The sequence below is a fragment of the Ochlerotatus camptorhynchus genome, unplaced genomic scaffold, assembly GCF_037179485.1.
Source record: "Ochlerotatus camptorhynchus isolate MF236.1 unplaced genomic scaffold, CSIRO-AGI_Acam_v1.1 ptg000193l, whole genome shotgun sequence".
Classification (NCBI taxonomy): domain Eukaryota; kingdom Metazoa; phylum Arthropoda; class Insecta; order Diptera; family Culicidae; genus Ochlerotatus; species Ochlerotatus camptorhynchus.
This window is the reverse complement of record NW_027040683.1, coordinates 10107378-10122195: the sequence shown is the minus strand read 5'-3', so window position 1 is coordinate 10122195 and position 14818 is coordinate 10107378. Positions and strand designations below refer to the sequence as shown.

General features: G+C 43.3%; 1 protein-coding gene across 1 annotated transcript in view; it reads left to right on the top strand.

The window, feature by feature from the left end:
• LOC135702518 (uncharacterized) overlaps positions 1–12850 on the top strand; it is a 575981-nt gene extending 563131 nt beyond the window's left edge. Inside the window, exons 7-12 of the mRNA XM_065223589.1 lie at positions 1768–1965; positions 2026–2493; positions 2734–5333; positions 6202–6364; positions 6425–6593; positions 10643–12850. Coding sequence (XP_065079661.1) covers positions 1768–1965; positions 2026–2493; positions 2734–5333; positions 6202–6364; positions 6425–6593; positions 10643–10820 — 3776 coding nt within the window. The 3' untranslated portion in view covers positions 10821–12850. The remainder of the gene's footprint in view (positions 1–1767; positions 1966–2025; positions 2494–2733; positions 5334–6201; positions 6365–6424; positions 6594–10642) is intronic.
• The last annotated feature ends 1968 nt before the right edge of the window (positions 12851–14818 follow it).

The window sequence follows — 14818 nt, the reverse complement described above, 5'->3', positions numbered from 1 at the left end:
ACCTAAAGTTTTAGGAACGTCCCTCAAGTTCTCACTGTTTTCCTGATATTCATAGAACTTACCCGAAGTTCACGTAACTTACTCATAGGTATTGAAGCTTAAATTTTCCTGTATTTAATGGAACTGCCCTGAAGCTCTTGATCTTCGCTGAAGTAAATTTTCCTGAAATCTATGAGATTGTTCTGGAGCTGTCGAAACATACTCTTAAAGATCTTTTAACTTCCCCACATTTCTATCAATCAGAACTTCTTGAAGGTTTCAAATTGTTTTTTCTGATGTCAATAAATCTACCGTATTAAATTCGACCAACCGAGCTTGATACATTCACAAGCTAAAATATGTAATCTATTAATCCAGATGGGCATCCGAAAAAGCCTTTATGCATTTTGGTGCGCAACTTTTATAAGATGAGGATACGAAGACATACGAAGAGCAAGATATTTCGATCATTATTACGAATTGACCACTTTTATTGATGTTCCGGATCTCCCAGAGGACAGTTTTGTGACCACCAGTGCGCGCATGCGGGTCCCAGATTCAAATTCATTCGTGTAGCAACGCTGGGCTATTCGAATCTTTTGGAGGACCGTTTCTGAGTACCTGGGTCTGTAGTTGGATCTTAATCTTCAATCTTCAGTCTTCGTGGTTAGGTATTACAGACTAAAGTGGTAATTTTATACGATAGATGAGGAGATGAAAGTATAGAATTGACGGAAACGCGTACTTCGTCTACAATGTGCAGACTTCTTCAGTGTCTTGTACTAATACTTGACTATTAATATAATACACTGAATAAGTCTGCACATTATTGACGAAATGCGTGTATCTGTCAAGGATAAGCAAATAAGGTAGTGGAATTAATTCCAAATTACTAATCCTTCTCTCTTTCTCTATGCAGGTATTCCACTAAGACATTCACCAGGAAAATACTAATTATTATATGAAAATTATTACAAAGATAGGATCTAACTTTCTCGGAAATTAGGCAAATTTTCTAACCAAACTAAGCCTAAGCTCTGACAAATTTACTTAAATCGCATTGTCGAGTGGAAATCTTAAAATGAATGGTATCTGATGCCGATGTTTAATTAATATTAAAAAAAAAAACTAACAGCAAGCAAGCGTAAACTTCTATTCGGTCTTTGACTTCTCCGTTTAAGGCCAAAGCAAGATAATCAACTTTTCACGAGCACCAGTACCAGCAGCAGTAGTAATTTTGAAGCATATAGTTCAAAACTAATAAATAAACCCTCTGCCAGACAGCAGAGCAAACTGCACCCCAGAAGCAGCCTGGCAAAGGAATTCTACGAAAGAAACAAGGGCAAATTTACTCCCGAAATGAAAAGCTACGAGCGAGTCATACTCGGTATAATACGCTTTCAACCCCACGGAGCAAAGTTGAATTATTAAATGCCCTGAAAATGGCTTACCCTTTCGCTTTTACCACCTTCGCTTTCATGAGACTATCGCACAACGTACGACGACGACGACGACGACTGCATCCCCGCAAAGTGCAACTCAGCAACAGACAGACAGAACAGCAGGAGAATATTGAGAATAGCACAACTTGTACAAATACTCTTAGTTCAAAAACCATTTAAACTTAACTGTTTAATGCTGTTAGTGGCTACACTCTGGCTGGTGGTAAATTGTTTCGCACGTACTCGGCGTCAAATTATGAGCTTACGAAACGTCCACTGGTACCTACTCCTCACCGCAAGCTTTCACTCACATGTTTTTTTTCATTCTCCTTTGCGTCTCTTCCAGGCTACTATCAACCGGCTGGTCCGTTGATATCCCCTCACCTGCTGGCACAAGCGCCACCCAGCTCCTCGTCACAGCATAGCGCCAGCAGCAGCACCATCACCAAACAGCCACCCGAGTCGGACTCCCCGGTGCAATCGCTAGCCCAACCGCCGTCTTCGTCAACTGCGGACAGCACGGACAGCGATGTCCTGCTAACAGGTGCGTCCAAGATAATCGATATTAATTTGAATCACACTGACCACTTCTCTCGTCTTTCAGGTGGCGATCTGTCGTCCCGATCGCAGCCCTACGGTCGTTACGGTCCGTCCGGTCCACCAAACCTGTACTCCCGTCCGGTCCAGATGCACTGTCCACCGCCGCACCTGGCGCCAAACTACTACGCGGCACCACCCTACAGCCAGTATCCTCCGGAGATGTACTACGCCCATGCGTATCCGCCGGCACACTTCTATCCCAAGTTTGCCCAGTACTATCCCACAAGCCGCCGGTACTACCCGGGTCATCCCGGTCCAGGTGAACACCTGTACGAACAACCGCCACCTCCCACGAGTGGACCCTTGCCACCGCCGTCCGGTGCACAGCTGGTTCCAGCCGGACCGCAAGGCCCCCAGCACTTGGAGCACTATCCCGGTCCACCGCCATATCCGTATCCTGGCTACGGTAGTCCTGGCCCGGGCCCCGGTGGGCAGTGTTACTCCCGTAACCTGCAACCGCCGCCGTATATGGGTAAGCAAATGTATGGAATCACCTTTCACTTCACCTTAAACGTGTGTGCCGCGAGTCCAGTCAAAAGAGTGTCCGTATTCTTTGCATTCTTTGGTTTTGTATTGAAACCTTATGTTACCTTGAATTCGTATACAGTTGAAGTGTTTGTGTGGTCATATTTCGTTCATCACCATTTTGTATGCCTTCAAGTGCCTTCGGGTTCGAATCCTTGCTAATCTATTTCCCTGCTCTCGCTTCCAGATGCTCACTACACGACCAATTGCCCTTGTCCGATGCAATCGTGTCCAAAAAACGTCAATGCTGGGTCCCTTATTGGTATCAAGGTCAGTAAGGGCCCAGTAGCCAGCACAACAACCCAAAACAGCCATCATATCGCGAGCACGGCCGGTATCTACCCAGTCGTATCGCTAACAACAGCAAACAACAACCACCATGAACCGATCTTGATCTCCTCCGGTTCATCCACGTCTTCTTCGCCGGCACCGCTGGACCTCCATTCACCTCCGATCATGCATCCGGTCGAAGTAGCGCCGCCGTCATCCTATTCAACCCCGACGACAACGACCACCACCACAACAATGGCCAGTAACTCGAGTACCAACTCCTCCGCCATGACCACCACAACCACCTCAACCACGACAGTCACCCCCTCCGAACCAACTAGCGCCCATCAGGTTAAACCGGAAAGTGACCTGCACCCGTACAGCTATCACCACTACCACCACCATCACCGGCCTTCGGCACCACCACCAACGCATCCTCTCCATCACTTTAACGCCTCCACCGGGCCTCTGCTCACCGACGTCAAGGAGGAACCATCCACCCCGACTCTCGAATCCGAATCCAAATCCATCAACAACATTCCGAAGCTACTCCCGCTGACAACGGCCGCGGCCGCCGCCATGATCAAACAGGAGCTTCCCGAAGTCAAACTGGAACCTCCGGCGATGGTGACCTGCAAGAAAGAGGACTTTGAAGAGAACGGTCCAGCCATGACGCCGGATCTCCTGCTGGACGAGGCACTCATCAAAAAGGAGGGAATGGTCTCGGAGCTATGCTTCAAAGAATCGCAAAAATTCGACGACAAGAGTATCCTATCCAATATTCTAACCGCGGAAGCTAATCTGAAAACAAGTAAGACTACCGGTAGTGATAGTTGTAGCATCAACAACAGTAACAACAATAGTGTTAGTACCAACAACAGTAGTATTAGTAACGAGAAAGTACAATTAGTCGATAGTGTCCTACCTGAAATTCCGGCCTCGACGGTCAAGCGGAGACCGTTGCTGGTCGCCTGCAAAAAGTCCACGCCGAAGAAGTCACCACCCAATAGCTATAAGAATCTGATCAAACGTACAAATGTGGACGACGAGAGCACCATCATGGTCCTCAGCGATGACGATGAGGAGGAAGAAGACGAGGAAGAGGAAGAACGAGTGGCGAAAAAGAAACCCAAACCCAGGAAGCTACTGCTATCCAAACCTCGGAAGGTACTGAAACGAACGCGACGGGTGTTTGGGGCTGAACACCTACATCACTTGAAGAAGATCAACAAGACGCTCTTCAAAACCAAGGGCATTAGAAGTGACGCCAAGAGGCCCTCGTGTGTACCGAGAGACCCAAAGTTGGCGGAACCAATAGAAACGATCATCATTCCGGAAGACCCTGTACTGGAGACAAAGCCGGTTTGTGAACAGCCGAAACCTACAACCGTCGAGGACCCTCAAGAAGAACGACCTCGGCCGATGTCGAACGTCGATCTTACGATCGACCTAGTAGCCAAGGGTTACTTCTCCGAGCCGGAAATATTCTCCACCGAAGCCAAGGCCAACTCGCGCCTACTGAAGAAGTTAAAACAACAGGAAGGACGATCGCAATCGGAACAGAACCGCGGCAAACGGGATCGTAGCTCCGAATGCAGCAAACACTCGTCATCCAAGAAGCCCAAGAAACTAAACTCGTTGGACGTAGACTTTGACAAGCGGAAGAGCAAGTGCAAGTCCAAGAAGGTGGACGCCAACGCTGATCCTTCGGAGCGGGCTATCAACGAACCGAAGAAAGCTTCGAAAACGAAACAGCAGCCGGTTTCCGAACCGAAGGAAAAGAAACCGAAGAAAGAAGCAAAACAAAGCAGCAAAAAGAAATCTAACGCCAAAGCTCCGAAGATCAGTGGCAAGAAACGTGTTACCTCTACACCTTTACCTCCGCCGGCGGTGGCAGTGGTGGCATCACCGGAGGTGGAAGAACCGAAACAACCGGATGAAGAGATTCAACCGAACCCACTGGATGTTAATGCCGTCGGTGCCGAGTCCACGGTGGACGATCGAGAGACGGACTTTGACGATGCTACAACGATGCTAGTGGACGACGACATGATGAGCGTCGATACCAATACGATGATTCACAGGCTCAACAACAATAACAATAGCGCCATCGAGAACAAGAATGCCCTAGGGATGGCCACTGAAGAGGACGATCCTCTGGCGACTTCGGCAACTTCGGCTGCTGAGGTGGCGCTGGGGGTCCCTGCTCCGGCGGAGAATAAACTGCTCGACACCATGGACGACACCATGGAAGACGAGGAAGAAGAAGACGACGAGGAGGAGATCATGCTTGCCAAGAGATTTGCCAAAAAGGGGACCGGATCGCTGAAGCAGCGGGTGTCCCGATCCCGATCCAAGTCCAAATCGCGAAAGTTCAGCATCAAGAAACGGCACCGGATTCGAATGGCCACCGAGGTGGAGGAAGTGCTCGTGCCAAGGAAGAGCACCAGTGCACCGCGCTGGAGCAACGGTTGGACCTGGGAGGGGCAGCCGTTCCAGGGGAAGGTGTTTCTGAATGTGAGTTTCGGGTATTTCCCGGCAAAATAGCAAATAAATTGAATTTCAGTCTCGACTTTCTTCGATTTTCATGAAACTTTGCATAATTGTTTGTTATGGTCAATCTTTCACATTTGAGCTAAAAGTCGGCCATTTTGAATATCACAAAATACTTCAAAATGGTATATTCGATATGTTTCAAGAAATTATAACTCGAAAATGTCACTTCCAATCGAAAGGGTAATTTTGGGTAAAAAAATCAAAAAGTGAAAACTTATAAAACATTATAGAGATTATACAAAATGCTAACTTCTATGAAAATTTCAAGTTGAACACTTACCTAAAAGGGAAAAATTTAATAGACTTAAAAATTGATAAAAAATTTCACAAAAGATATCAGTTTTTATAAGCTTTAAAATGAAAAATTTAAAAAAATATTGAAGGGAGTCATTTTTTGTTATTTATGTTTTAAGCACTTTTTTTGGATTTATTACCCAAAATTACTTAAATTGTTTTACCATGTACATTTTCACAAAAAAGTAATTATAAATTATGCAAAGGTCCATGCCATTCGGAGAAGGTCACATCAAATCGATTCGTCATTTGACGATGAATTGCTTTTCTAGGAAGTAGGGGAAATGGGTGTAATGTCGGCCTAAATGCCCCTAATTTGAGCCCATACATAAATTCATCAATCGGCTATATTTTCAATAGAGACCAAAAATATCCATTAGTACCGTCTCAATGACGCGTTCATGTAGATACAATTGAAAAATAGCAGATTTTGAGCGATGGGCCCAATCTTAGATCCATAGGCCAACATTAGAGCCATTTCCCCTATTTATTATGGAATTATTTGACTGATGCGGCGTTTTTTTTCTCTCTGCAGAGTGACGACCCGCCTGTGCTGAGAACCTGCTACCCTGCGATGCGACATTCCGAGGGGGACACCATTCGGCCGAGAGACTGTGTCCTGCTGCGGGCAGGTAGTAAACGAGCGGAACTTCCCTACGTGGCGAAGGTGGCACATCTGTGGGAGAATCCGGAAGATGGTAAGAACATGGTTGGCAAGGGTTGCATGATCTGGGTTTTGAATCGGGTTCTTATTTTAGGCGAAATGATGATGTCCCTTCTCTGGTACTACCGGCCGGAGCACACGGAACAGGGAAGGCAAGCGGTTGACGGGCCGGATGAAGTGTTTGCCTCGCGTCACAAGGATCACAATAGCGTAGCGTGCATCGAAGACAAATGCTACGTGCTGACGTTTAGCGAGTATTGCAGGTGAGTTTTTTGACGACGTTGTTTTGTTTGTCTTATGTTTTTTGCAGTGGGAGGACAATTTGACCGCGGTTTATTGCAGCGAAATGAAAAAAAAACTTAACGCCCACTATTATTCCCTCCCCTTGACTAGTTTTTGCACCTTGATGTTGGTGGGCGGGCTTAATTTCATGCTTTATAGTGGAGTGTTGGAGACGGTAGTTTTATGGCCGGCGTTGTTGGCCCATGCCGCGATAGAATGAAATTCCCCTCTCTGATAAACCACTGCATGAAAAAACCAAAGATCTAGTCCAGCAGTGATAGTATCACACTTGTTACTCCTTTGTTTGAGAGCCGCGTTGTAGTACGCTTACGTATAGGCACTGACGTTGGGTGCGGTACTGGCGGGTTTTGCCGCAAATCACTCTTATTTTATTTATTTTTGCGGAGATATATTTATTTGGGTTTGCAAGGGAATTATACTATTGAAATATTTCAGATGGAGTCTTCGACTGTTGGAATCCAATCTCCTTCAGAACTGCATCGATCTTTCGGTTCAACACGCGGGCCTGTTTTAGCCCATACAAGCTGCGTTTGAGACAGCATACCCTGGTTGGATCCTCGGGCTCGAACCCAGGAGGCTGTTTCATGAATATCTCTTCGTTTAATTCGCCATAGAGATATGCTGTTTCAATGTTGACGTGCCTTGCCAACATTTTTCGGCTGCTAGCCACTGTGAGAACCGCACGGAAGGTGGTTTGTTTTACCACTGGCCCTATGTTACCCAAAGCTCCTATGTTCGTTCTGGCAGAACGTCGCAAGTCGTCAGGAACTTCACCTAACTCTTCCTGACCTGATTCGTTCTCAACGCTTAGAAAACGACCATCGCCGTCTTCGTCCCAGCCGTCATCACATCCGAAAAATTCTTCTTCCGCGTTATTGGCCGTACTTCCTACCTGCACAAATACCTCTTTGTCCACACCTCGTTTGATTGCCTCCGACGGGTCGTAGGCAGCATCCGGTGGCTTCGCTTCGTTGAACTCCAAAAACTGAACATTTCGGCTCGCTACAATCCGGCCGGTACGCACATCCAGTAGCCGGTATGCCTTATGCTCGGAAGAGTATCCGACGAACTAAAGCTCGGACGGAGTTTTGTCAACAGCAGCGGACGGCAACCTATTTTGAATGTAGGCGTCGAGTAGCATACTCAAATCCTACCTTCGACCCCCGATTTTTCCTTGAGAAAATACACCATAGTGTCGATCAACGTCATATAGTACCTACAGCCGCCCGGAGTCTCCGTCATCGGACCGCAGACTTCGCTGTGTCGACTGTATCGAGCACCTCCTTTGACGTTTTCTGAGCTACCTGTGGAAAAAACGGCCTAGCCATCGTCGCCTTGACGCAGCACTCGCACGTCGCTCGGATTCCGCATTCACTGACGCACATTCCAGACACCAGACCCTTACGCACCGCTTCCTTGCTGGCTTCCGGATTCTTGTGGCCGAGCCGGCGATGCCACGTATGTTGACATTTACCGGTGTGTCCTTTGTCACTCACTAACAACGAACGCTCACTGGCCAGATTCAACCGATACAGACCACGACTTTCTGTCCGTACAGCAATTTGCACTTTGCCCAAGGGCACGCGCGCCCTTGTTCGAAAGTTTTGCGCCTGCTTCTTCGTTTCACCTTTCTGCTTCTTCTGCTTTTCCGCCTGGCCGACGAGCTTCACTTTAACCAACTCAAGTGTGAGCTCATCTTCTTCCCGTGCCTCCAACGCTGTTGTCAACGGATTGAACGCGTCCGGGAGGCCACGAAGGATCAACGCCACTTTCAAGCATTCGGTCATCTCGAAGCCCGAATTCTAGAGACGAGCGTAATGCTTCTCGATGCCGGCAAGATAACCCACTCGGTAATTTTGGTTGGTGATTTGCTTGAGCAGCGTCACTTTCTGCCCCAGAGACGTTTTGTTGTGGTGCCGCTTGAATGCATCCCGATCCCACGTCTCTTTCGCTGGTTGCTTTATCGCAATGTTTGTTTTGATTCGCTATGAAAGTTTGACAGATAAAATGAGGGGTTATTGGTTTTTCCTATGTTTCGAGGGGTGACTCGATTAGCTTGGGACCGAAGAGGGTACCAGAGCTGAGCCAAAAAGTTGAGCACGTTATTTCGGGACCTTCTAGTCTTATGTCGTTTTCGTTTTTGCGGTGTAGCTACACCGGTGCTACACTGCCGTACACCGAAATAATTTAAGGTGTAGATATAGGATGCACCTTTGTTTACAAACAAATGATGTTGAGCTGTCAAAGACTCACGCTTATTCCTGCTTACACTACACCGGTGCTACACCGCAAAAACGAAAACGACATTAGAGTTACCTCTATGACTGGATTCGGTGCGACTCCCGGGTTGACGTATTTCCACAGCTGCTCTCACCGGAGCAGCACCGTGACGGAGGAGGACCACGCCGGGTTATTAGAGTTATTCAGCTGGACAACTCTCACTCGCGACTTTCGCGGAAAATAATAATCCGACTCGAACTAAAGCAACCAAAAAGCGATCCCGAACACTTCCCGCTAACGATCCGTAACGAAACCATCTGGGCCCATAACCTGTTGGAGTGGCCGCAATCGCAATGGAAAAAGAACTCGGATCGGGAAGTAATGAAACACGTGTGTACTGAACGTGAACAGCAAAAGGAATGACAGTTTTATTCAGCGGAAGTAAAACAGACGATAACAAACATAAGTATCATGGTTTCTCTCTAGTTGATGAAGTTGTCGCCGCTTGAGGGGCTCAACATATTATACTCGATTACTATATTATTCTCTCAATACGCGATTTCAATCGATTTCTGATATATGCGGTCAAAGCATTTGAGTTAACTAATTTCTTAGTGTTCAAGTACTTACATTTGTAAACAGCAGTCAATGTTAATCTATGAACTAAACCCTACGTGACTGTAAAATCGATCTTTCCTTATGTGGTATTGATGCATGCTTAACTTTTCGCGGCTGTCGGAATCAACGGGCCTACGTCCACGGAGCTTACGCAGAAGTGATTCGCAATTCGGAAGAGCTTACCAAAAGTTTTTTTGAGCTTATGTAGTTTAGAATTTGTTCGGTACGGTCGCGAAATTTTAAAATGATTGATACGTTCTGTATATTAACTAATTTCATACAAAGCTCAGTAGTAAATAAGTAGAATATCTAGGAAGGAAATCAAAATTAATCAACTTGCCAACATAGGCTATCACATTTATTTTGGTGGCACTTCTTAAATGTAGCCTTTTTTATCGCTTCGGTTGTCTCGCACGGCTTTCGGAATTCACGTTTTCGTAACTTCCATAATTTAGATATTTCGTTGGAAACGGATTTACTTATTCAATCGGTTTACTACGCGGATGTATCTACGCGCACTTGTCACAGTATTTGTTTCTATAACTATCTTGAAACAATACACACGGAATCCAGTGTTCAAGCTGCCAACATAGGCTAGTCCTTCTGCTGTATTGTCAAAGATAGAAACAAAATTTATTCAAATGGGTCAAGTCTTGAAAACCAAGCTGTAACGCAGTTCCAGCTTGATACCCAATAAAAAAAAAATTCCAAAACTAGGTTGTCTCATCCATAAGAGCATGCGGACACATAAATTTTCAACTGTGTTTTTTTTTCGGCTTGCTATCTTTCTAGATGAGATTGTTATGCTTTTATAGATCAGTGCACGGTCCCTAACCTCACTTTTTGCTCCCTATCATTTTGCTTCTGAGTAAAAGAGATAGCAACGAATGGGAGCCAAAACAAACCACCCAAAACTGTCAAAACTTACGGGTGAGAGAAGAGTGCGGCAAATCTTCGTGAACTGATCAATGGGCGGTGTACACGCCCGTTGAAAGTAATTCAGAGACTGAGTTACACCAGACATCGAATTGTAGGTTTTTAACTATCGTAGACAAACTCTCTGCATTGTAAAAGTTAAATAAATAAATAATGTCAAACTCTTGCCGCCAGTGTTGCCAGTTCTGCTGACAGCTTCCTGTGAACCATTATCTCAATCTTCTCCTATTTCTAGGTTTCGTCGCCTGCTGAAGGGCTTCGAGGAAGGCATCGAGGAGCAGCCGTCGATTGTTCCGCCCCTGCGACGGGAAAATATCCGGCTTCCTCCACCTGTGGTGGCACCCGATCTGGTCATGTACTGTCAGCGTGTATACGAATTCCGGCTGAAGCGTCTGCTCAAAACACCCTCCTAGTGTCGGAAGCTGGTGGTAGAGCGACGGATACCTCCGAAGCTGCCTACCGCAGAGCATCCTTTACCAACTCCATCACAGCAAGAGACAACAACAACAGCAACAACAACATCAACATCAACCACTCACAGCAACAGTGGAACAATAACAACTTCAGCAACAATCAAATCACATATCGGCAGATGAATCACTTCAGACTCGTGCAAAATCCCGAATGCATGCAACACAAGAGGAGGGAAACCGTTTGTTATGCGATTGCCTACAACAACACAAACACACACACACACTATTTAAGAGTATATATTAATTGTATGATGGTGTAATATTGTACTTTTCGAGTTCTAGTCCAGGGGTGTGCGAAACAATCCAAAACTAAACAGCTGAGAAAGAGTTTACCAGGAAGAGGATATATGTCTGTAGGCTGACAAATATTAGGGAAATCAATGCAGCAACCTATTCTCAGAGTCTAGAAACAATTCCAAAAAAAAAAAAACAAACATACAGCGTAATCTACACGTACTTTTTGTTTACCTATTTTTTGCTACTATTTATCTTTAACGAAATCTATTGTTTTTATTTTGCTATTGTATAGTATTTAATTTCTCGTTTATATTGCAACTATCACCTACATTCTCAGTTTACACTTATATGCAAGCTAATATATTTGTACCACTTTTTTTTTGTTATCATTTCGTGGTTAATAATATTATTTGTAAATAAAGCTTAATTGTTCATATGAGTTAAGATTTACTCAAAGAAAATATTAACTGGAATGAAGCAAAATCAAAATCTATTCTAAAGGAAACAGTCACTACTAAGCAAAACAAACACTAACACTTTTGAACAATATTTATTGTTAGCGAAAAGGCAATTTAGGAACAAAAAAATAAACAAACAATTGAAACTTATCTCAAAAGTCATACGAGAAACCATAATCGGATGAACGTGTAGGTAAAGAAAAACGGCGCGTGGCATCAAGATTTCAATTAACGGTTAATGTGGTAAAATAAATTCTGTTCGTGAAATGTTTTCGGAATCTGCGCACAAAACAGACAGAAAGTTAGGAAGGTATAAAAACTTGTTTTATGTAAGTTACATATATGCAGCAAACAAAAACTGGTGGCGTGTATTTTGATGCTTGCAACTGAATTCAAGGAGGACTCATTTCAAATAGCAGCCCAATATAGAAGAACTGCCAATTGGTGGGCTTCATCGGACCGGTTTATCCCTATCAAATTTTGAACAGGTTCTGTGTGCGGAGTTGGTGATAAATGTCAATGCTACCGTAAAAGCTCGAAAACTAAAAAAAATATTAGAGTGTATGGGTACTATTATGCAAGTCGAGTCGAGCGTCGCTTCTGTTCACTGGACGATTTCGATATTACAGAAGTAATACTAGACTAGTGACCAGCCGTGACGCTCGACACGACTTACATAATAGGGCCCTATATCATTTCTCTTCACGCAACTGGCAACTCTGATGTCAGCTGTACACGCTAAAGCCAAATTTAGGAAACATTAAATTTTAATAAAAAATCAAACGGAATCGGAAAATCTTAAAATGCACGCCACGATGTTTCAAATTTCAAAACACAAACAGTGAAAATATAGATAAACAAACACCTGCTTTTACTGAACAAAACAAATAGTTATCGTGCTGCTCTTCGTGTGTAGAACTTTACACTTAAACAAACAAACAAATAATAACGGTAATTCGATTCTAAACTACCAAATCCCGCATGGTTTGATCATCTTCATCAGCCCCCTGATAACAATAGCAGTTGAAGAACATTAGTTAATGCGAATTAAATCAATTGTCACACAGTTATATACAATTTTAGCGAAAACAAAAATGCAACGGATAAAGAGCAAAACCAACTACACACATACACACTAATAAATTGTTATCGCTACTGCTGGGTAATAAGTATCTGTACCTTATTATTTGAAATTAACAAGGCAAGAGGACAGTGCGTGACGTGGAGGAAAACTAAGTATATTGAAAAACAAATATTATGACTATTATTATATATAGAAATCAAACAAGAATATATACAATTATACAGTATGAAAATGGATAAAAGCAAGAAACCAACCATGAGGTGTAAGTAGAATAGGTCAAAATAACAAAACAATTAAAACGAAACGATACAATCCTCTCTGATCAGCGTCAGTCAATAACTGTTACTAAAACAAACCAAACACAAAATGAAGCAGTTCAGTCCATCAACCCAATTTTTCAAACTCCTCCTTGTCCTATCCCAATTTAATGATATCGACAAATTTGTAGGTGTTTCTTTTTCCAAACGTTCCTCCCCACCTTCCTCGGTCAGAAAATTCAAATCATTAACTAATCACTCGGAAAAAAATAAAAAAATAAAGACAGGAAAATAGACACGTAGACGCCCATGACTAGCAACAAGTTTGGAAAACCGAATAGAGCATACAAACTAACCAAAAGTAATCGAAAGAAACATAACCTACTTCTCACACAGACAAAAAAAATACAAAATCACACACTCGCATACGATCAACTATAAAATGAAAGGAAAAAAGCTATTACCCTATAGTAAAAGTATGGACGACTGGCACCAGAAAACTGAAAAAAGCTGTTCCAATCGAACAAAACCAGTGCATTTTGACAGTTCGATTGAAACAGCTTTTGGCAGCCATCCAAACTTTTACTAGCGGGCTTGAATTAAAATGGTGGTTTGGCAAAAAGTAAATGAAAACATTACCTAATCCCTGTAATATAATGAATTTATATTATGATAGATTTATTTATCGTTAAGGTATTCTCCTCTCAGTGACGTAGGTTTTAATGAGTATTGTACCATATAATTTTACAGCAGACTAGGTTTCAGCATGATTTAATCTAAGTTTTTCCTTTTCTTTGTACAGTGACGCTCTGACCCATTCGGCGTTATATGTTTGTGTATGTTACTCTTCTTTTATCGGATAAGTTTCCTGTAATATAGCAGAACATAACTGTGGACTTGAGTGAACCTGCTAAAGGGAATGCATAGTATGCAAAAAATGCAGAACACAAACACACACACACAGAAACATACTGACATACTGCAGAAAATGCGTAATAATGGTTTTAGAAAAGAGAGAGAGCGAGAAGGAGCGATGATACGATTGAACTATGAAATTGGAACTGGTTGACTAGCAAAGTGCGCCAGTTGATCAGAAACAACCAACCAGCAGTGAAGCTATGTTCATCCAAAACTATGTGGCATGTATAATTGGAAAAAAAATATACCATGAGCAAAATTAGGAACTGTGCGTTTGATTTGGAGAAAAGATAGAGAAAACTTCCGGGATTCTTTTGACGTAGGATTACGTCTTTCGGTAACATATTGGGGGTGCAATTAAAAAAACAAAATCAACTGCGTTACGAAAAGTGGTCAGGTTTTGACCACTTATAACTCTGTCAGTAGCGGATGAATTTTAATTCTAAACAAGCCAATCGATTGGAAATTTTTCTAAGACTTGGCTAAAATAAACACTTTATCAATTTACAATAGGTCACTATTGAAAATTACACAAATGTGCAACTGTGGCAATGGTGATCAAAATTATCACCGACTGCCTGCAGAAAGCTCTTTCCCGATAAACATTTCAACCAGGTTTGCAAACAAAATCAAGCTGGTTACAATTACAGATATAAATGTCCGGTTAAATATGCTATAGGCATCAACCAAAAACATTCAAAGGTGTAACTAGTTATCAAGAGTCCAAGTATAGTCCTCGACAATACTTCCATTTACACGTGACCTGGGATTTACACGTTTAAGCTTCCGCAGTGCCAGGACTATATGCAAGGAAATGAATTTCACCAAACCCTTTACTAATTGAAGGCTTTTGCCACAATTTCTACGTATTAGTCATTTATACCTGTATTCCGCGCGCGAGGCTCAAACCATTGTAGACTACTCAAAGCTATTTTTACTGTTACTACTACAAAATCAAAAAACTAAAAATCCATCATCACCATC